This window comes from Ochotona curzoniae, unplaced genomic scaffold (assembly GCF_017591425.1).
Source record: "Ochotona curzoniae isolate NIBS_2020 unplaced genomic scaffold, NIBS_Ocur_1.0 contig_832, whole genome shotgun sequence".
NCBI classification, from domain to species: Eukaryota; Metazoa; Chordata; class Mammalia; order Lagomorpha; family Ochotonidae; genus Ochotona; species Ochotona curzoniae.
Window position 1 is genome coordinate 8,023,651 of NW_024466580.1, and position 23,277 is coordinate 8,046,927.

General features: G+C 48.6%; 1 protein-coding gene across 3 annotated transcripts in view; it reads left to right on the plus strand.

The window, feature by feature from the left end:
• The window catches only part of KIRREL3 (kirre like nephrin family adhesion molecule 3), a 538,030-nt gene that overhangs the window by 461,037 nt on the left and 53,716 nt on the right, over positions 1-23,277 (plus strand). For all 3 annotated transcript variants that reach the window (XM_040992686.1, XM_040992684.1, XM_040992685.1), the window contains one exon: positions 2,669-2,818. In XM_040992686.1, coding sequence (XP_040848620.1) covers positions 2,669-2,818 — 150 coding nt within the window. The remainder of the gene's footprint in view (positions 1-2,668; positions 2,819-23,277) is intronic.

The window sequence follows — 23,277 nt, forward strand, 5'->3', positions numbered from 1 at the left end:
TAGTCAAGAACCTTTTGAAATAATATCCCAGCCTGTTGGTGCTGGTGCTGCTTCAATATGAAGACATCTCACCCATCTAAGAGACTGGAATAATAGAAAACAGGTCTTGCATATTTCTGCCTCACTCACAAGCCCCCATCCTCTCTTTAAAAGGCCAGTTTGGTTATGCGGCACTGCAGTTACCATGCCAATTGACACACCCACATCCCATATCAGAGTATCAGGGTTCAATACCCAGCTCCACCTCCTGACTCCAGGTTCCTGCTAATGCACACCCTGAGAGTTATCATGGATTGAGCCAGGAGTTGAGGTCCCTGCCACAAATGGGGGAGACCTGGAGTGTGTTCCTGGCTCCTGGCTCCAGCCCTGGCCCAGGTCCTGCTATTGCAGATCGAATCAGTAAATGAGAACTCTCCATCCAACTATTTCCCATCATTTTGTTTTCTAAATTATACTATGGCCAAATCTTTCTTCTCCTCTGTTCCTATGGCTCATTTCTGCCCTGTGGGAAACTTCAGAAGGAGAAGCTTGCAGAGGTCAGTGTCAGAGACTGCAAGGCGCAGAGGAGTGGCTGAGAGGAGGGGAGGGGAGCCCGACAGGGAGGAGCACAGGGCGGGCGGGGAGTGGGGTGTAAACCCACACAGCCACTGGCTGGTGAACCCTGCCATGCAGGAAAGAGGGATCTGCCTGCCCGCCAGCCCCAGCGTAAGTGAGCATTTATATTCAGCCCTACACAGCAGCAGGAAAACTGATCAATGATTTATCATCCTCAAACTTCCAGTTATCTATTATTCATCGCCAGCGGTATGAGGGCCCCAAAGTTCCTGAGTGTCCCAAGCGCCTCCTAAGTGCTTAACCAGGCCCTGGGGCGTGGGGCGGCAGTGGGAAGGACTGGAACAGGCACCCTCAGGTTCAGTGTGACCAGGACTCCTGGATATGGTCTGCAGGCCAAGGCTGCTGCTTGCCATCCACCCTGAAACAGAACCATCTCTCCAGCTGTCTGTCTCTCTCCCTCCTCTCTCTCTCCATCTCTCTCCCTCCTCTCTCTCTCCCTACTCTCTCTCTCCATCTCTCTCCCTTCTCTCTCTCTCATTTCTTCCTTTCCGCTGTTACTGTCTCCTCTCTGTGCATCTCACTCTACCCGGATTTCCCTCTCCCTCCTCCCAGGCACCCCACTTTCACTGATCACAGCGTCAACACACAGGCCAGCTGCTAAACCATAGCTGACACACACCTCCCAGCGTACTCACCGCCCGAGTGGGTCCGTGCTCAGCAGCTCTGTCTCTTCTCGCTTCCTCTCCAATAAAAGTTGCTCCAACTCTCCCAAATATAAAAGCAACAGGGGCTGGCATCTGACTTGGCAGTGAAGGCACTGCTTAGGCCATCCGCATCCCATGGCAGAGTTCTGGCTTTCAAAGTCCTGGCTCCACTCCCTGATTCCAGCTCCTCGGCAGGCAGCAGGTGATAGCTCAAATAAATGGTTGACTTCTGGGCCCAGCGCAGTAACTTAGCGGCTAAAGTCCTCGCCTTGAACACATCAGGATCTCATATGGCCACTGCTTCTAATCCCAGCAGCCCTGCTTCCTATCCAGCTCCCTGCTTCTGGCCTGGTAAAGCAGTCGAGGATGACCCAAAGCCTTGGGACCCTGCAACTGCGTGGGAGACCCAGAAGAGGATCTGGACTCCTGGCTTCGGACTGGCTCAGCTTCAGCCGTTGCGGCTGCTTGGGGAGTGAATCCGCAGATAGCAGTTCTTCCTGTCTCTCCTCCTCTTTGTATATCTGACTTCATAATAAAAAATAAATATTTTTAAAAATAAATAAAATAAATAAATGGTTGACTTCCTGCCACCACCCACGTGGAAGACCTGGGTTGAGTTCCTGACTTCTAGCTTCAGGTTGGCCCAGCAGTAGTCACGTGACCCGGCAGGTGGGTCCCATCCCCACTCTCTATCCCAAACAAATAAAATACATTTTTAGGAAAATACAAGTTTAAGAAAAGCATACACACATAATACACACATACTGCCACAAACCCTGGGGCGGGGGGAGATCTTGTTTTTGTGCTTGCTGCACTGCGATGGGGGCCCTGAACCATCGGTCACCTGGCCAGCCTCGGGGCAGGCCACTGCGCAGGTCTCCTATGCTGCACCTGTTCCTCACAGATATCTCCTCCACCCTGGCCCAGCTCCCTGAGCCACATAGAGAAGTGTTTAAGTTCTCATCTTCCTGAAGCAGTGAACAATTTAAGTCTATGAATTAAATGAGACTGTAAACCTTTTCAGGGGTAAGCGAGCATAGAAATTAACAGGCAGTAGCACTGGAGCCATCCGCTAAGTGTGAGATGCCAGACAGGCAAGGCTTCACAGTGGCTTTGTTCCAAGGGACGAACCAGGGGCCTGAGGAGGAGTGGACACAAGTGGCTGAGGGGAAGACGGGAAGAAAACAAACAAGCGAATTGTCTTATTATTGTACATCAAGTGTCCTGGGTTACAGCCACCAAGGGCCCCCTTGGTCATGTCCTTCAGGGTCAGGTGTTGCAGCCCCTGTCTCTTGCAGCACCTGCTTACTGAGCACAGCCAGTGTCTGCAGCAGCCCCGAGGAGCCACCTGGACGTGTTCTGAAGCGGGTCTTTGTGGTGATGTTTCCATCTGCCTGCTGTCTCTTCAGGTTACCCTCAGTACCTGGTGGTGGGGAACCACCTGTCGGGGGAGCACCACCTGAAGATCCTGCGGGCAGAACTGCAGGATGACGCCGTGTACGAATGCCAGGCCATCCAGGCTGCCATCCGGTCCCGCCCCGCGCGTCTCACTGTCCTAGGTAAGAGCCATCTACGTGCATGGGACACACAGGACGTGCCAGCCTCGGCCCCAAGAAGGGTCTCTCTGCCGGGTTACAGGGACTGCAATGGGGCAGCGTCCCGCAGGGCTCCAGGCACACTCTCCCCTGAACACTAAGGAGCACATATCCCTCTTCCTACTCAACATGAATGCTCTCACCCCAGTAACTCAGAAGGCGAAGGCCAAGTGACCTACAACGGCATCCAACCCCTGTGTGTGACTGCCTCTTACAGAGACAAGGAGGACTCCTCCTGAGTGCTTATCCTGGCACTGAGAGTATGCTGGAAGCCAGAGAAGCACCAGGCAATGGGCAGGAGGGAGGATGGGGCATGGTGTGTGAGTCCCTGGTTTCTGAACTGACCCTTCGCCAGGTGGCACCAGATCCATCTCTGCCTACCTCCCTTGCATAAGGAACCTCAAGCTTGCTCCTCCCCACAACACACAGGGACACCTGTGACCCAAACCAGCTCCCTTCCCTCCCAGCTTTCCAAGAAGCCTGGCTCTCAGGTTATCCCTAGGAAGTGCCACTTCAGGCCCTTCTTGCAAATCAGCCTTCTCCCCCTCTACCTTTCTGTACCTTGGTCCTGTGGGAAGAAGCCTATGTCTGCCCTCATGCAAAGAGGTCCCTGCTCTTTCATTTGGGCAAGCACGCCTGCTCACAGTGACCTCCTAGTGTGCCAGGTTGTGATTTATACTCCACCCCTGCCTGGCTGGCTCCTCCCAAGTGAACGTCCAAAAGCAGGGCCTTGGAAACCAGGCCTTGTCCATAAGTAATCAGCTCCCATTTGCCAAGTAGATGCCTAGCTTTCAAAACTGGTGCAGAGCAGGAAACTGGGACTCAAAGAAGTGAAGAGCTCCTTGCCCTGTTCCGCCATCTCTGTCAGCCACAGTCTCTCCCTGGCATGCCTAGGGAGGGGGTGGCACAGGGGCCACTGGAGACGGAAGCCTGGGACAGATGCAAGGAAGCTTGGACAACAGGTCAGAAGCTGGCCGTAGCTTCTTGCCCAGTCAGTACAGCATACACTGCTCGGAGATGAAATATTTAAGAGGGTGTCAGGTTATCTTCAGATCTACATGGCCAAACACAGCAGGGCACGGGAGGCTGTGCGCTGCAGCCAAGCGGCCTCGGAGGACCGCTTAGCAAACACAGAGCTGTCTTTCTTGAGACCAGACCCTCCCTTGACCTGGGCATCCCCTCTGGCCTGACACATTCTGCCTCATGTGTGCAGCAAGGTAAGTAAGCCAGGCAAGGTGTCCTAGGGGCTCTCTCCAGGGAGCAGCAGCCCTCCAGCTTCTCCTGGAATGGGGAAAGGATCAAGAGGGGAGCATAGGGACTGAGGGAGCCTATAGGAGCCAACCCCGATTTTGAGGGCTGCAAAACTCAAGATCAGATCAGAACTTAAGGTACAGGATGCCTGCCAGCCTTGGAAGATCCTGCCCCTGCTGCTCCAGGGGCAGGGAAAGCTACAAGGAAAGGACCCCCAGTGCCATCCATAACCCCAACCTCCCGCTGAAGTAGCAGGTATCCCCCACAGTTCCTGAGAAAAACAAATGCAGCTAAAAGATACATGAATTTTTCTTCAAAAAAAAAATGCAGTCCATGCAAGGTTTTGTTATATCATGCATTCGCATGAACTTTTTTCAAGACCCCCTTCCTATACCCAGTCCTAAAGTTTTTTTGCACCAAAGTAGACTTCTCTTTCAAGTACATTTTCCATAGGCTTTTTGAAGACGGATCTGCATCATGTCCTTATAGTGCATCTCGCTCAGCAGCCATACCCTGCCACTTACCCTCCTTCCTCTCCACTACCCTGAAAGAGAGCAAAGGCCAGTGCTCTGAAAATGTGCATTAGCCAGCACATCTTGCTGGTCAGAAAATTTAGTCTCAGAGACGTAAAGCCATCAGCTCCAAGTTTTCAACCAAACTCATGCCCTTTACCCAGTCTCCCAATCCCCAGTGCCAGCAGCGTTGCATCTGTCTGGCTGGTGAGGAGCCAGGCTTCTCGAAGCAGGACCTTGGCTTCCAGTCTGAGCACACCTGATTTTGTCTTGGGTAGCTGCATCACAGAGACATTCATTCTTCCCTTCTGTCTCCTGTGGCCTGGCCTGGCACTGCCCTCTGGGCACAAAGCCAGGTGTTGCAGAGGGAGGGGTGGAGGGAGATGTTTATTCCAGCTGAAGAGACAGAAGGAGCACCTCCAGGAGTTCCCACAAGATGCCCTCTGTGGATCACTGAGAGCCCTTTCCAGCAGCATCACATGCCGGCACCTGAGCCAACTAAGCCTCAGAGAGAGCTGCCCCATGCTTGCCTCCCAGTTCTCCCAGGCTACTGGCCCCTACCCAGTTCTCCTGACCCTGAAGTTAATCCAGTAGACCCAGGGCTTGGCTGAGTTTTGCTAGGTGCAGGAGTGGCACCTGTGGGCAGTAGATGAATATAGGGGCTGGGTAGGCAGAGGGGAGAGAGATATTCTCCACCCCAGTCCAGCCACCTCCCCCACTCCAACCAAGACCTCGTCTGTTTTATTGTGAGTGACATGGCAGCCACAGAAAAATGTCCCAGCCAGGTCCCCATGAGAGCTGCCTTCCCCGTGTCCCAGGAAAGAGAGCTTCCTAATTTAGTCTGTATTTGCCTGAGATAGATTTTTAATTAAATAAAGTAAGAGTCTGATTAGAACCTGCAGAAGACAGAAGAGCAGAATCAGATGGTATTCCAGCAGAATTGCAAAGCAAACACTTTGGCTGGGACACAAGGAGGCCTCCAGGGGTCTTCCATCAAAGCGCCAAGTGAGGAGGGCAAATATGAGAGATTATATAGCCAGCAGATGTGCATTGTTAAAATATGCATCTGCCAGCAGCGTGCTCGCAGAAGCTGGAGGGCCAGTTCACACAGCCTGCTGGCCTAGGGAGGGCGTGGGCACTCGCCCGGCAGCTGGGCCCACAGTCACAGACACATTAATTAGCATTGTGTTTCCAGCTCTCAGATGTAATCAGGCAAGGAGCAACTTATAGCTGAGCTCTTGCTACCCTGGGAGACAGAAGAAGAGAGGGGGCCAGGGATTGAGGAGGGAAGGCTGGGGAAAAGGTTGAGCTGGCAAAGCTGAAAGAGGCAAGACTAGGGAGCCCCAGGCCGGGGCCACAGTTGGCCTGTTCCCTTGGTGGTGGCAAAGCCAGTGTCACAGAACAGCTCAGGAATCACAGTGATGCAGATGTACAAGCCACGGCCTTGGTCCCACCACTAACCAGCTGGGTGATCTTGGGTCTTATACTCAGCCTCTCTGGCTCTCGCTGACCTGACTGACAGAATGAGAGGTGATGATAAAGATGACCCCTCCACACTGGCCGGCTCCCAAGAGGCCATCACTTCCATAAGAAGGAGGCCAACACGCTGCACCAACTATTTTAAGAAAATGGGCCATTCCCCCTGAGACCTGGACTGGTGTGCTGACCGAGGCATAGAGGGTAATGGATGCGACTGATGTTGACAGCGTCTCGCTGTGAGGCTTGGCGATGGGCCCAATCAGAGGCCCATCCGGTCCTTGGGTTCTGGACTTGGCTGGATGCCTTAACCCCAGGGAGCTCCCTAGCAGCTCCCTCTGTGTTCAACTTCCTGGCTCTCTGTGCCATCTGCAGGCTCAGCTCAGCTGAGCATCATAGGACCCCTGTGCACATAGGCAGAGTGGAGGTCTCATTGGAAGAGTTGCCGGACCAAGGAGCTGACTCCCCTGCAGCAGACCCACTGTGTGACCGTGGGCAAGGCCCCAGGGCTGAAACTGGACATTGCAGTCCAGTTCCATGACTAGAATTCCGTACAGGGCACACACAACATGCAATGATATTTGGATTTTTATTAATTGAATGAGTAAATGGGCTTTGTGTTTCTTCACATTAGATGGTGATAATAAAAATAGTCATCACAAAGAATCCTGCACCTCACACACACATACACACATACACTGCTCTTGTTCTCACCTACAGAAGCACCAGGGGCTGGCTTTAGCTCTGCAGTCTCTTGGTGGTCGTATCAGAAATGCAGCATCTCAGCAGTCCCAAGATCAGAATTATGAGGATTGTATTGCACTTCACCTGTCCAGTCAGAAGCAAAGAGAAAAGGAAAATGAGTAGCCCAAGGGTTTAATTAAGAAATAGTTTCCAAGTTCCATTTTAATGTACTGATCTAGGCACTTGGGGTTCACTAATGAAAGAAAGAGAAAGCCAGGGCCTGGCACGATGGCTCGATTAACTGATCCTCCAGCTATAAGTACCGTTATCCTATATGGATGCCAGTTCATGTCCTGAATGTCCCACTTCCAATCCAGCTTCCTGCTTATGACCTGGGAAAGCGGAGGAGGATGGTCCTAGTGGAGCCCACATGGGAGACCAGGAAGAAGCTCCTGACTCCTGGCTTCAGATCAATCCATCTCCAGCCATTGCAGCCATTTCGGGAGTGAACCAATGAATGGAAGATCTTTCTATCTCCTTTCTCTCTGTAAATCTGTCTTTCCAATAAAAATAAATAATTTTTTTAAGAGAGAGAAAGAAACCATCCCTGCCATGGTGGAGCGAAATGGTGGATAAGTGATCAGCACTTAGAGTGTGTCTTTAAGCAGTCATAAATGCAAACAGTGAAGACAGGGTCGGGGGCTGGGGCAGGCTGGCAGTGGAGGGAAGAGGGGTCAGACAGCATTTAAGAATTAAAAAGGAGCATTTCCCCAGTCTCTTTCTCCATTCCCTTCCTCCTGGTCCATTTTAATATTAACTGTGCTTCCTTGTAGCTCATGTAAGAAAGAAGACTTCATGAATCAGCATGAAGTATTTAAGATGAAAACTACATTGACTCAAATAAAGAGGGCATTGTTTAAAATTATGTCAAGCTCCAAATCCTGAGAGGCATCAACAGATAAAGTCTAATCTGTTATGCAGCCTTAACATCCTCATTATTTTTTAAGATTTTTTTTTTATTGCAAAGTCAGATATACAGAGAGGAAGAGAGAGAGAGGAAGATCTTCCGTCTGATGATTCACTCTCCAAGTGACTGCAATGGCTGGAGCTGAACCGATCCGAAGCCAGAAACCAGAGTTTTTTCTGGGTCTCCCATGCAGGTTCAGGGTCTCAAGGCTTTGGGCCGTCCTCCACGGCTTTCTCAGGCCACAAGTAGGGAGCTGGATGAGAAGCAGGACTGCCAGGATTAGAATCTAGAACTGGTGCCCGTTCAGGATCCCGGTGTGTTCAAGGTGAGGCTACTGTACCAGGCCCAACATGCTCATTTATCAAAAACACAAGTGCCTCTGGCCGCATTCCTGCCAGGAGAACTGTGGGCCATCATGTCCACAGCACTGGTAGCATCCCCCTGCTCTCCATCTTCCAGCCTTCTGGATACAGGGATCCAGAGGAGAACGTGACTAAATCAAAGCCAACTAGCAAGTGAAGACAGAGCTGAAACAAGAGCCCCAGAGCGCAGCTCATTTTTTCAGGGTTTTATTATTTTATTTATGTGAAAGAATTACAGCAAGAGAGGTAGTAAGAGAGATAGATCTTCCATCCACTGGTTCATTCCTCAAGTGGCCTCGATAGCCAGGGCTGGGCCAGGCCAAAACCAGGCACCAGAAGTTTCTTTCGGATCTCTCATGTTGATCTAAGGGCCCAAGGCCTTAGGCCATCCTTCCCTACTTTCCCAAGCACATTAGCAGGGAGCTGGATCGGTAATGTAGCAGCCAGGCCTCCAGCTGGAACCCATATGGGATGCCAGCATCACAGGTGGCAGCTTAACCCCCAATATCACCAGCTTCTAAACTGCTTATACAGAATGTATTTGCAAATAATTCACCCACAATCACTGTGACAAAGGCCAGTTGGCCAGCATGAATCTGAGCACCCTGATTCCCCTGCCAACCTCAATGCCCCATACCCCTGGACCTCCTTCATCCTGCATTCCTGTCTGGAATTCCTTTCCCCAGCGTCTTCCTTTGGCTAACATGAGCTTGCCTTTCCAGACTTATCTTGGGCAGTTCCTCCTCCAGGAAGTCCTCCCTGAATTTTACATGGCCTGGTGGTTTCCCCATCTTTTTCCTTCTGGAAACACCTTGATCACAACACTCGGCACATTGCAGAGACTACCTCTTTTCATGTCTGTTTCCACCACCCGGTCTCTCTGGGGCATTTGCGTGTTTTGTGCAGCCTGAGAGCACATTAGGAAGCAGCTCAGGAAATGTCCATCATGGTGACCAAAACAACAAGTCCTAGGAGAAAACCGGAGTGAGTTTTCATGAAGAACAGTGCCTGGCAAGAGTAACACCCAGGCACCTCTGAAAGTCATGTTGCATTGGGTAGGGCAGGGTTGAAAAAGGCAATGTGACTTTAAGGTCCAGAACTCAGATTCTACAAACTAGATTACTAAAAACCTGCACTTGAAACCTGAATGTGCCTCTTCATAGTGGTGTGAACTTGGGCAAGTCATTTACCTACTCTGTGCCTATTTCCATGTGTAGAATGAGGGCAATCGTCCTGTCTTCTTAGGACTACAAAGAAGAGTTAATAACACTTGAGGGCATTTCAAAAGGTTCATGGAAAATGGAATTAAAAGGTAAATAGGTGGGTATGGTGGTTGAAATACCAATTGGAACACCTGCCTCTCATACTGGAGTTGCTGGGTTTAAGCCGTTGCTCTAGTTTCAATCCCAACTTCCTGCCAGTGTACCCCTCTGGGAGGCAGCCGTGATGGATGGCTCAACTGCCTGAGTCCCTGCCACCCAAGTGGGAGACTAGATTAAGTTCCGGGCTCCTGTCTTCAGCCAGGGCCCCAGACCAGTTGTCTTGGGTACTTGAGGAATAAGCCAGCAGATCATAGAGATCGATCGATCAATCGATCTATCTATCTATCTCATCCTCCCTTCCTCCCTCCCTTTCAAATACATAAAAATTCTCTTGGAGGAGAAGGCATTGTACCACAGATTAAATCACCCCTTGGGATGCTTGTATCTGATAGCCGCAGATGACTTTATTGTCAATTCAGCTTCCTGTTCGTTCACCTGAAAGGCAGTGGATGATGGCATGGTATGGTGGTTAAAACACCGCTTGGGACACCTGCACCTCCTACTGCCACCGAAGTGGGAGATTCAGATGGAGTTCCCAGCTCCTAGCTTTATTTAAACCTGGCCCATCCCTGGCTGGTTGCAGTTATTTGGGAAGTAAACCTAGGGTGGAAGATCGTGCTGTGTGTCTTCCTTTATCCATGTTTCTCTTTGTCAGTCTCTCACCATCTGTCACTCTGCCTTTCAAATAAATAAATACAAAAACTAAAAAGTTTTAAGGTTTATTTTGGTGCAAAAACATTTTTAAATCCTCATACATTGAGGTCTCCAAAAAGTTCATGAAAAAGATGTGCATTATGAAAAGGCTATGCAAGGATTTTGAAATTATTTTGCACCAAAAAAAAAAAAAACTTATTTTGTAATGTCACTTTTCTATGAACTTTAAAGTCCCTTGTAGGTAAAGCACATCTCAGAACAGTGCCCTGCTCTGAAGCGAGGCACATGAGCAGCGGTTGTCATTATTCCAATTGTGCTTCTTCCTGCTATTACTGAGCAATGTTAACAGACACCAGCAAGCAGCTCCCCCTTCCCAGGGGTGCAGCCCAGGTCCTGGAGAAGCTTTTCCACACAGCAAGCGAGGCCGAAAGCCGCAATTCCTGCAGACCCCTCCCGGCCGCACGCCCAGGAAGACAAGCAGAATTGATTTCCTTATCTCCGTATTAAGCATGGTTTGCCTGGGCCCAGCCTGGTCTTAGGTGCCGTATCTCATTTGCGCTGTGTGCCTGTTTCCTGCCACATTCATTACCCTGCAATCACCCCCCCAAATAGGGGCAGCAAACCAACCAGAGATGGGAGAGAAGAGCAAACAAACATTCTTATCTGCTGGAGCCCTGAAGCCTCCTCTGAGCTCCCCACACCCTCCCCAATACACACACCCCACCCTGCCACCTTCTCCTTTCCACTCCCACCCACTACTCTGCCCTGCCTGGTGGCCAGGCCCACTCCTAGTCTCCTCTTCTCCCCATCCCTTTAGCCACTGCACATCCTTACCCTCTCAGCTTCACTCTGCTTTCTTGCAGGACAGGTGAGAAGAAGACCATAGCTGGGGCCATTAAATAGCCATGAGCTAGTTCAAGTGTCTCTCTTCTCAATCATGGTCAGTCTTCCAGGGGTAGGGGGAACCTGCTCTCAGGTCCACATCATGGACTCCATACCCTGTGCCATGCTAAGAAGCTGCCCACAGAACTTGTTGCTGGAGGCCTGGAGCGATCAGGGGTCTTCATGGAAGTCCCTACAGCCTTCAGGTTGAGATGATCTGACTTCTTAGCCACATGGCTCTGAATGCTCCCTTCTGCTGCTCTCCCCATCCCTGTCCTGTTAGGCATGATGCCTCCCAACCTTCCTCCCACCCCGCCTCCAGCTCAGCTTCCATGGAATACCAGGAGTCTGCCCATGATCCTTAGCCCTGGTCTATCCACCACGACAGGAAGTAAGGCAGGAGGAAGGGGTATTAACAGGTATTTAAGCACTGTCAAGGCTCCAGAGGGGGCAGAGGCTCACTGGGGTGGAGTCAAACTCAGCCTCTCCTTTTCCGGCTCCTCCCTGGAAGTAAGTGACAGGGGCTGGAGGTAAGTGACAGGTCCTCATCAAGGAACAGACCTGAGGAAAGAAGGGTGTGCCACCACCCCAAGGGTGACTGGGATGCACTGGCTCAACAAGCTGTCCAGCTAAGTGACCTTTCTCAGGTGAGCTATAAGCCCAACAGCAGCTGCCCAAGTGCTCACTGTCCATGTGAGCCAGAGGCAGTGCCCCAGTGGCTATGCCAGGCCCAGCACTTCCCCCTTGGCTTTCAACAGCCACCTAGGAAAGGGAGGGTCTTCAGAGCCCACATAAGGTGTCTCCTGCTTCTCCTCTGACCTCATGTCTCTCCCATCACCAAATGACAGGAGCTCTCCAGGGCAATCCTGAAGTCCTCAGATCCAAGCACAACGAAGGATCCCACCAGGAATCTGGGAAGCCCCATTCTCACTCCATCCTGCCAGCTCCATCCATGAGACATGGATTATCCATGACCTCCCTGGTCCTGTGTTCTCCCAAGAAGCCCAGGAGCTAGAAAGACGGAGTAGAAATCCACTCCACAGTTTGACTATAATTCTTCCTCAATCACTCAGGGTTGGGGGTCGCTGTGAGGCTCATGGTCCCAGAGTCCCTCCCCGCTGCTCCTGAGAGCAAGGATAATGTGTCCTTCTGATGTTTTAACCAAGCATGACCCTGGGAGATGCTGAGCAGGCTCAACTCCTCAGCAAAGAGGAGTGTGAGCTCTAACCATGGAGATTCGCAAAAGTCAGGGCCTTGATCCACTGGCGTCTGCCATTAGGCATGGATTGGCTCTGGAGCTGCCCATGAAATCCAAGCCGCTTTCCAACAGCCTTCAGTGCACAACCACCACAAAAAGCCTTCCCTCCTCTGTGCCACCCACAGGGCTAGCCCTTTCAGCCTGGTGCACCTTCCTACATCCCTATGTGGCCCAAAATGCACAGAAAATCAGTGCCCTATGCCTGAAATCCTCTGTCAGGAAGCTCTGCTAGCCACAGGCTATGTGCAAGGCTCCCTATTCATGTGTCAGTCATAGTCACATACACAGACATCTTCACTTTGAAGACAAATGCACTAACGTGCACACACGTACACACAACACCATATGATACATGATAAGGCCAAGTCACCATTCCCTCTTGAAAGCAAGATGCAAGACTCAGTGCCTCTTGGGAATTAGAAAAGTTCCTGGTGACTTGATCGAAGCATTGAGTGCCATCCACTGTCAGCCCCAGGAAGGAACAGAGTAGCTGGAGCGTGGTGTCACCAGCGTGAGGCCTCTCTTGGCTATGGATCCCCTAATGAAAAATGGAATGGAGGTGAAACAAGTCCTGGCAGATGGAGGGAGGCCAGGCCAGTCCATGCCCCATGACAAATCACCACTTTCCCCACTCTAGCTTCCAGGTCTCCTGGGTGTCAGCCTTGGGTCTTGGTCCAGAGTCAGCCTGGACAAGCCTGAAGAGGCTGGAGCTGGACAGGGAGCCCTCTCAGGACTAAAAATAGCTCACTCCTTCTCTGCTGTGACCTCAGACTGAGCCTGAGACGAGGGTTTCATGGCAAATTACAGATTTAAAACTGGCAATGAATCTCCATTACAGCATGAAATGAGAAAGGAAAATGCCACTAAATGGAAGCCTCCCCCTACAGCCAACAGGCCAGGGAGGAGTGTAGTTGAAGGAGGAAGCATAGAGATACAGTCACACAACTCAAGGCAGACTTACAGAGGCTAAAATCAGGGAGGGAGAGTGACACACTGAGAGACGTGGCAGGAGCTGAGACCTAAGGAAGGTCCCCTCTTGCCCCAGGCCAGAGGACCACTGGCAGGGAGTCGAGAACAAGTTCTGAGCTGAGCACTGCTCTTCAGGAGTGGAAATGTCATGCTTCTGTTGTCTTAGTGCTCTGATGGGACCTGTGTCAGGGACCAGGTGCCGAGAGGCATCTGCAGACCCCTTCTCATCACTTGATGATTACTCTATGTGACTCCTGAAAATGCCCTCCTCATAACCCCCACACCACAGTGACATCTCTGCAGGCTCTGGGTGTGGAACACACATAGCAGCAGCTCTGTGCTGCCCCAACACGCATGCACGCGCGCACACACACACACACACACACACACACACACACAGGTGAGCACATACGTGCACGGGTGTGTGCATACAGGGTGGTGGAAAGATCTACAGATCTCCAGGAACCTGCCATCCACTCTCCCTATGCACACTGCCCCAGGGACGCCAGGACAACCATCATGATTTAGCTCTAGCCTGAAGATGAAGCATAGAGAAAATCAAGTGGCCAGTATACCCTCTGGTACCACCAAAACCAATGCTTGACCCAAGTTACTGGTATTTTGTCAGCACCATGGACAGAGCAAGGCACTGAACTCAGGTGCAGACTTAGCCCCTGGAACAAAACCTAAAGATAAGACAGTGTACACAATTAAAAGAAATGGGAGGCTTTGCTTGCTGAAGGGGGAGACTTAGGGAAATAGGGTCCCTCTCAAATATTTAAGGAAGGGAGATAGATTTGTTCTGTGGAGCTCTGGAGTACAGAACTGGGGGCAGTGAGAACGGTTTTCATCTCTATCATTAAAAAAATAAAACAGCAGCATGGTAGAGAAACGGGCTCTCAGTCTCTCAGAGTATTCGAACAGAGGCTGAGTTTTTCCTCATATCTGTTTCTAGCAGGAAGAAAGCAGTTCCTGATCAGAAGGCTAGCAAATGTTCCAATTCCAAAGTCAAGCAAGGAATTGGGGGCTGGGGAAGATGCAGAGGAGAGGACAGTTAAAGTTGTCTCTTCTCCATGACAGAGACTCCCACACAGTATATCATAGACTGCCATGGGAACTCCTGCCACCCCAGGAAGAATCCTAGGCAACATGGTCAATTAAGGCACATGGTGGTGTCTTAGTTGTTCTAGAATTGTCACAAAGGAGAAGAATACCTGATAATTAGAAGTTGTTAAGGATAGTGCAAAGTTAAGCCATATTTCACATATGCTTGGAAAGCCTGGCTACCCTGGGGGAGTTTTACACATATGAGCGTGAGTATGATGGCTGAGAAAAGGCAAAGAAGGAACTGCTTGTTCCTCCTAACCTCAGCTTCATGACATGCATGCTAAGTACAGTGAAATCTCAGATCTTGGGGAGTGTTGAAAGGCCAAAGGCAACGAGAGGATTCCACTTGAAGCCACCGTTGGAGGCAGCAGAGATGTCATTTAGTATGAAGGACAAGTGAGGGTGTCCCGAGCCTGCTGGTATATAAGGTGAAGGGACAAGATTCAGTCTAGTGGGAAGTGGCCTTGCAAGTCAGGGCTCCCAGCAGGAGCAAAAGGTTCGGACAGGATAGTGTGAGAATAACAGCAAGATGTCAGTGCAAGGGCAGCTGACTGCATCTCTAACGCTCATGTGTGGGTGACTGAGGAGACTGGCTTTCACTCACGGGAAGCTTTAAACAAGGTGCTAATAGGAGCAAAGATGGAATGTATCCTGAAACCTGTCCCTCCTGGGACTGGAATGGCCCCAAGTCCAAGGCAGCTGTTCCCTGACAAGGTACCACTGGGCAGGGACAAGAGGACTAAATCCATGCACATCTTCTGTGCACAGCAAGAGCAGCACATCTGTTGGTACTAATGGAGATAAAGAGGTGGGAAATAGCTACCCCGGTGAGCCTGCACTCTTGTCCACCCCACACACTACATGTAAATCCACACGCATTGCTTCATTTACCCTGTTTCCCAGGGGCCCTTTTACAGATGAGGAAGCTCAACACAAAAAGACTCATTAATTTTCCTAAGCTCACACACGAAAGCCATAACCTACTGAGTCATGGCCCATCCCTTTTCCCAACTCTGCTCAGATTTGTGTAACTGACTCCCCATTAAGATCATGGACTTGGGCTGCCGGCGTCCTCACTCTGTCCCAGGGTGCACTCATCAGAGAGATGGCCTGGACTGTGAACTGAAAGCTTCTGAAAATTCTGTGACCCACCTTGGGAGCCAACACCCCCAAACCTACAGCATACACTTCCCACCCAGCATGTTTCCTGTTCAGGGGCCTGTCCACACCTTCCTTCCCCAACACTCTGGGCCTCTACATTACTCCATCCATGAGGAGGGGGCTTTTCCAAGTGTGAGGTTCACAGGTACTTAGGACCTGACACAGCTGCCTCCATCTCACAAAAATAAATAGCTGAGCCCCACAACCCATGCAAGCTAGCTTCCAAAAATGTGTCACATTTTCACAAGTCGATCAAGGTGTTTGTAAATGTTTATATAAAGAAAGAGCTCTCCATATGTAAATATGTCAGGAACTGTGTGAGCAGCTGAGAAATCACCTGGTAGTTTTGGTGATGGAAGCAAGAAAGGAAGAAGGTGGTGACCACACAACCATCCCAAAGCTCCACGCCTAGATGCATGGCTCCTTCCAGCCTCTACTCCCCCCATCACACACAGTGCTAGAATGCTGGAGAGGACTTGTTTTACAGGTGCATCAACTGAGTTCAACAAGGAAAAGAAGGAACCCTTTGTATCTACAAGTTCTGCATTCATGGAAATATTGGGGGGGGGGGGATGTACCTGTCCTGAGTAGGTACATATGTTTTTCTTGCTATTCTTCCCTAAACAACACAGATCACCAACTACTCACATACCATTTACATTGAATTAGATACTATGAGCAATCTAGAGATGGTTTGAAGCATGCAGAAAGATGCGTATAGGCAAACACAATGTCATTTATTGGTTTGCTTGGTTTTTTTAACCATCAGCAAACATAGCTTTATTTGTTTTTTTTTAATTTTACTTCTTTTTATTATCATTTTATGATATTATCATTTTGTGATACAGTTTCATAGGCCCAAGGTTTGCTTATTTTTGTGAGAAACAAAGAGAGAGAGAGAGAAGTACACAGAAAGAGCTCCCATCCACTAATTCACTGCCCAGATGTCCACATGGCCAGGGTTGGGCCAGGGTTGGGCCAGAATGAATTCAGGAAACAGAAATTCAATTCAGACATCCCTTGAGGGTGACAGGGGCCTAACTATTGAGCCTCCCAAAGGATTTATTAGCAGGAAACTAGGGTTGGAATTAAAACTGAAACTTGAACCCAGGTACTCTAATGTTGCTAGGCCAAATGCCCACCCTTATTCTTTTTTATATGAAAGACTTGAGCATTGGTGTATTTTGATATCTGAGGCCAGAGAGGAAGCTATTGGTTCTGGAACTAGTCCCCCAGGGATGTCTAGAGGCAGTGCACAGCAAGGAAGACCAAGTCCTCTGACTCCTGCAGATCAACAAAGCCGAGTCCTGAGCCAAAGTCACCCAGGACTTCATCTACCCCCAAGAGGCAGCCCCAGATATTTATTAGCTGTGAACAATAGTTCTACTAACCACCATAGACGGCTTTAATTAGAGAATTAGAAGGGTTCCAAGCAAGAGTCTTCTTATTTAGGAAACTTCCTGTCCTCTGCACTGGGAATATTTCTTAGAAAAACAAACTAAAAGCCCCTGCCTTTGCAATGCTTATATGAGGGTACTTCATATCCTCCAGTTCATCTGGGTATACACACACACATACAAAATGTGAACTCAGTGCAGTCCTTTCAGAAAGCACGTTTTCCATGAACTTTGTGAATACTACTGGTATTCCAGCAGAGGGCACTGAATAGCATTCAATACAATGAGAAAATCCTGTTGTGTATTAAGAGACAATAAATGCAATCCAAGAAACTGGACCAGAGAATATGAGATTGGGTTCTGCTGGGAGGGGAGTTGAGTGGTCAGGGTAGGCTTCTTGGAAAATGTGGATGTTTTCTCCTTTCCTCTTTTCTATAATAGATTCATTGAGATAAAATGCACACCTTGTTAAATGTGTCCATTTTAAGTGGTTATTTTTAGTACATTTAAGAATTGTGTTTCACTGTTGGAGCCATGCTGTGGCTCAGGCCAAGACCAGGATTTCATCCCCCATAGCAGAGCGTTCAGGGTTCTTTTCGTTGGAAAGGAGGCAAGATAGGTAAGACATTTTTCAAACATAAACATAATTGAATGAAACTTATCAAGAGTACCGTGTATTCAAAACAAATCATCAATTTGATGGTTTTGTAGGAAAGCAGTGCAGCCACAAATTCAAATGGCAAACTAAGGTTGAAGGTACAGACAGAGAGAAGGAAGGTGGGCAGCAGAATTCCTCCATAGATAGAAGGTAGGGCTGCTCTGGGTAGCAAGGGCCTGGGGAAATAACATGAGACTTCCTTGAAACTGCAGTCCAGAAAAATCAAGTGGCTTTCAAAGAAACACATAAAGCAGTAAAACTAGAAAAAAAGAATTGTGTGTTCACCACTGTAGTGCAGCATGAGATCTTTGCATACTCTCAAATAATCCTCAGCTAACTTCTGCTCCCGGTCTCAGTCTCCGACAGCACAGATCTGCTCCTGTCACTCTGGCCTTATCTGTGCCAGACACATCTCACAAAAGGAATCACACATGTGCAGCTCTTCACATCCAGTTTCTTTCACTTAAGCATGTTTTTGAGATCCCTCTATGGTGTTGCGAGGATCAACAGTTTACTTATTTTTATTCCTAAATAGTATTCCATAGTATGGACATAACACATTCTGTTTAATCCATGCTTAATCCATCCACTAATTGATAAACATTTTAATTATTTCCAGTTTGGGGTGATTATTAGTTATATCACTATCAGCATACACAAACAAGTCCCTGTGTGGGGATCTGCTCTCACTGATCATAAGTAGATTTCCAGTAGAAGAGCTAGGTCCCGTGGAAAGTTTTTGCTTAATGCTTTAAGGAATTGCCAAACTGTCTTCCCAAGCAACTTCATCATTTACTCCACTCCTGCCAGCAATGTGTGAACCTTCCAGTTTCTCTTCTTCCTTATCAACAGTCGACATTGTCTTTTCTGTAAAAGTCATTTCAGTGGGTTGGAAGTGACATCTCATCACGGTTTCAATTTACAATCCTCTGGATAATGATGTTGAGCATTTTAAATTTGATTTTCCATGTTTATATCTTCTGGAGTGAAAAGTCTGCTCAAATCTTTCGATATTTAAGATATTTACTTATTTATTTACCATTTATTTATTTAAAATACCGAGGGAGAGAGAGAGAGATTTTTCATCTGATGGCACAACCTCCCGAATGACTGCAATTGGAAAAGACGGGCCAGGACAAAGTCAGGATCCTAGGCTCTCTCCGTGGCCCAACGATTGGGGCCATCTCCCGTTGCTTTTCCAGGTGCACGAGCAGGGAGCTGGTTCAGAAGCGGAGCAGCCAGGACTCAAACTCCCAGATGGGATGCCAATGTCACAGGCAGTTTAACTCACTACACCACAACACCAGCCATATTTTGTCCATGTTTAATTAGTCATTTATCTCATTGCGTTGTAGAAACTTATATCCTCTGAATACAAGTCTGTTACCATATACATGATTTGCAAAGATTTATTTTATTTTTATCTGAAAGGCAGAGTTCCATAAAGAAAAGGTGAGGCAGAGAGAGGTCTTCCATCCACTGGTTCACTCCCCAAATTTCTGCAATGGCCAGAGCTGAGCCAGTCTGAAGCCAGGAGCCAGGAACTTCCTCCAGGTCTCGCATGTGGGTACAGGACCCAGGGACTTGAGCCATTCTCCACTGTCTTCTCAGGCCTTTAAGCAGAGAGCCGGATTAGAAATGGAGCAGCCAGGACTTGAACCAGCAACGCTTAGCCTATTATGCCATCATACTGGCCTCAATTTGCAAATCTTTTCTTCAGGTTGTAGTTTGTCTTTTTCCTTTCCTCAGGTGTATCTTTTAAATCACAAAAAAGCTTTTATTCAAGTCTAATTTGTTACATTTTTTTTCTTTATTGGATTGGACTCTGCCACACTGAAGACCACAAAGAGTTACTGTTATATTTTCTTCTAGGAGCTTTATAGTTTTGCTGCTTACAGTTAGTCCATGATTCATTTTAAGTTGGTATCTGTGTAATTTGTGAGATAAGGGCCTATGTGTATCACTTTTGCTTATGGCTAGCCAATTGTCCCATATCACTTGTTGAAACATAGTCTCCTCTCTCCTACTGAACTGCCTTTGCATCTTTGTCTGAAATAAACTGTTCTTACATGTAGTGACTCTTAATCACCCACACTTCTGTTCTTAGACCACATCCACACCATCCTCATTTCTGTAGCTGTAGAGAAAGGTTTAAAATCAGCAATAGTGAACCCTCCAACTCTCTTCTTCTTCAAAGTACTTTCCGTGATTTCTGGGCTCTTGTGTTTCATTATATGTTGTAGGATCAGCTCATCAATTTCAGCAAAAAATAGTCCCTAGCATTTGGGTAGGAATTGTGTGAATTCTGGAGATGAACTTGCAAAGAATTTCCATGTTAACATTGATTGAGTCTACCCCCGTGTGGATGTGGAATGTCTATGTTTATTTAGAGCTTTAATTTTTCTCAGCAATGTTTTGTAAGTTTCAGTGTGCATCTTGTACATTTTTATGAAGCTAATTTCTAATTATTTTGCTTTTTGTGATACTACTGTGAATGAAATTGCTTTCTGTTTTAAATGTTTATTCAAGTAAATAACATTATTTACTACAGATAGTTCCTTACTACTATATAGAATTACAGGGAGGGAGGGAGAGAGAAGGATCTTCCATCCTCTGGCTCACTCCTCAAATGGCCACAACAGCCAGAGCTGAGCCAGTCTGCAGCCAGGAGCCAAGAGCTTCTTCTGAATCTCCCATTCAGGAGTCCAAGTAAGGGTACCATCCTCCACTGGTTTCTCAGGCACATTAACAAGAAGATGGATTGAAAGTGGAGCAAATGAGCCTCCAGGACCCATGTGGGATTCCCGGTTGTAGGAGGCTTCCTTATGCCCTAAGCCACAGCACCACCTTTTTGGTTTCTTTGTCATTGTTCTCTTAATTTTACTTTCAAACTACATATATTTCCAATATAGAGAGAAACACAATTGATTTTTGCATATGGATCTTGGATCCTATAACCTGGGATGAATTCACTGTTTAGATTTAATAGTTTTTTAATGAATTCTTTAAGGTTTTCTCCTTAAAGGATCATTTTGTCTATGAATAGGCGGGTTTTTTTTTCCTTTGATGCCTCCTCTTCCTTATTGCACTGTCCAGAACTTCTAGTTCTGTGGTGACCAGAAGCTCAGTCAGCTTGGGAAGCTATGGGAAAAAGAGCAGGCAGCTCACAAAACAGTCACTCCTCGTAGCTTTGGAGGCCAGAAGCTTGAAAACAGGGCACCAGTCTAGAGTGCTTCTAGGTGACACCCTGGCATTTCCTGTCCTTGGTACATGGAGAGAGAGAGAGAGAGAGAGAGAGAGAGAGAGAGAGAGAGAGACCTCTCTTGCGCTTTCACAGAGTGCTAATCACATCAAGAGAGGAGAATCCCACCCTCATGATCTGGTCGAACCCTAATCACCCTCCAAAGCTTCATCTCCAGCTATCAGCACACTAGGGGTAGGACTTCGCCACATCTGTCTGTCAAGTAGGGGAGCATGAACACTCAGTCCATAACAACCCACCTCTTCATTTATTTTTTAAAGATTTATTTTAGGGCCCAGCACGGTGGCACAGTGGTTAAGGTTCTCGCCTTGCACACCCGGGATCCCATATGGGCGCCAGTTCTAATCCCGGCAGCCCTGCTTCCCATCCAGCTCCCTGCCTGTGGCCCGGGAAAGCAGTCGAGGACAGCCCAAAGCTTTGGGACCCTGCACCTGTGTGGGAGACCCGGAAGGGGCTCCTGGCTCTGGATCAGCATAGCATCAGCCATTGCGCTCACTTGGGGAGTGAATCATCGGACGGAAGATCTTCCTCTCTGTCTCTCCTCTCTGTATATCCGCCTTTCCAATAAAAATAAAATAAATCTTTAAAAAAAAAAAAGATTTATTTTATGTTGGGGCACCATATGGTAGCCTAGTGACTGAAGTCCTTGCCTTGCATGCGCCAGGATCACATATGGATGCTGGTTCATGTCCTGGCTGCTCTGCTTCCCTTCCAGTTCCCTGCTTGTGGCCTGGGAAATCAATAGAGGATGGCCCTAAGCCTAACCCTGCACCCATGTAGGAAACCCGGAAGAAGCCCCTTGCTTCGGATCGGCCCAGCTCTGGCTGTTGCAGCCACTTGGGGAGTGAATAAGTGGACAGAAGATCTTTCTCTCTGTCCCTCCTTCTCTCTGTAGATCTGCCTTTCCAATAAAAATGTGAAATAAATCTTTTTTTAAAACTGCTCCCCCGCTTCCAGCTTTCTCCCTGTCTCCCAGGCCAGGGTGCCCGGGAGCACTCACATCCAGCTGCATGGCTCCTTCCACGTTGCCTTTTGGTCCATGCAGGATCCACAGGCCGGGAAGCCTCCCCGTGAAGAGCTAAGAGAAAGCTTTTCTGCCAACACAAGCTCCCTTTTCACACTGAACCCATGAAAAAGCAGCTTATCTGCCTAAGAGAATGAGAGCCCTTGGTTTTTATCTGGGTGGCAATCTTATCTAAACAGGTTCAGGTGGCAAGAGTGAGAGAGAAAAATAATTAAGGGGAAGGCAGGTGAGAAGCTGACATTATTATTACTGAAGTGCTGCAAAGCTTTCCGCTCATGTTCCTACACCAATGACATCCGACAACGAAGGGAAATCAGCCCGCCCCATTATCTGCACCACACATGGGCTCACCCCACCTCCTCGCCACCTATAAATCTTATTAAACAGGTTCCATTGGCAAGACAGAAAAATAATTAAGGCAAAGGTAGGTGAAATGTTGATGTGATTGCTGTAATGTAACAGCCTGTTTAGTTTCTACACCAATGAAATACAACCAAGGGAAATCAGTTTTAAAGATTACCTTTCGGAGAGGCGAATGGGAGCGCCAGGAAGTCTGGCTTAGAGAAGAAGCCATCATCAAACCAGGAAGCCCTTCCGAGTCTGTGCCAATCTCCGAGGGGCTGTTAAGCCCATAATTTACCTTTTGACTGCCTTCTGTTTTCTCGCAAATCCTTTCTTTCCGACTTATTTATTGACTGGAGACAGAGCACCAAAGGAGAAAAGACAGAGTGATTCTTCAGCCCATCTTCGAAATCCGAAGCAGAGAACGGTTCTCTGGAGGGAGGTTTTTAGCACTTGTCATGAACCAGGGATTAATTGAGTCGCTTCCCTTCCACAGTGTGCCCAACTAGAGGCTTTAGCTTCTCCTGGCTTGGTCTGGACTGCAGGAGCTGCCCTCTCGTCCCACCATGGCCATAGTACATACTCAGTACAGGTGTGGTGGGGTCCAGTGCCCTACACTTCCCTAGCCCGTGTGTTGGCCCAGTGAGTAGGGCCCAGTGCGTGCTCCCTGCAGTCATGGATCTTCTGAAGGAGAGCCCATTTGCAATGGTGGCACTTGGCTTCACAAGCAATAGCCGCCAACCACAGGGCAGAGTAGGCACCAGGGGGTTCTGGGGAACTCACAGGATCTTTCCAGTTTTTTGTCTTCTATTTCATGACTGAAGTTTTGAGGCAGGGCTAGGTGGGGTGGGGGATTATATTAATCATTAGGATCTTGCAAAGATGGGACTATGTGAGTTCATCTGCCTGTTTCATGTGGTGGCTGCTGTCTCCAGCAACACGTGGCCTCGCCTATCCCTCCCTACAACACCTCACTGTGGTTCCTCGGTGCTTTTAGGCTGCCAGCATTTAGATGGCTTCTCTTGATCTCAGCCAGCCCAGGCAGAGTCCAGGGTGTGGGAAAAGGAGGCATGGCAGTGAGGGTGGGTGCAGGCCAGCTGTGCCTAGAGAGTCAGCTAGGGCAAGCTCCGGGGCG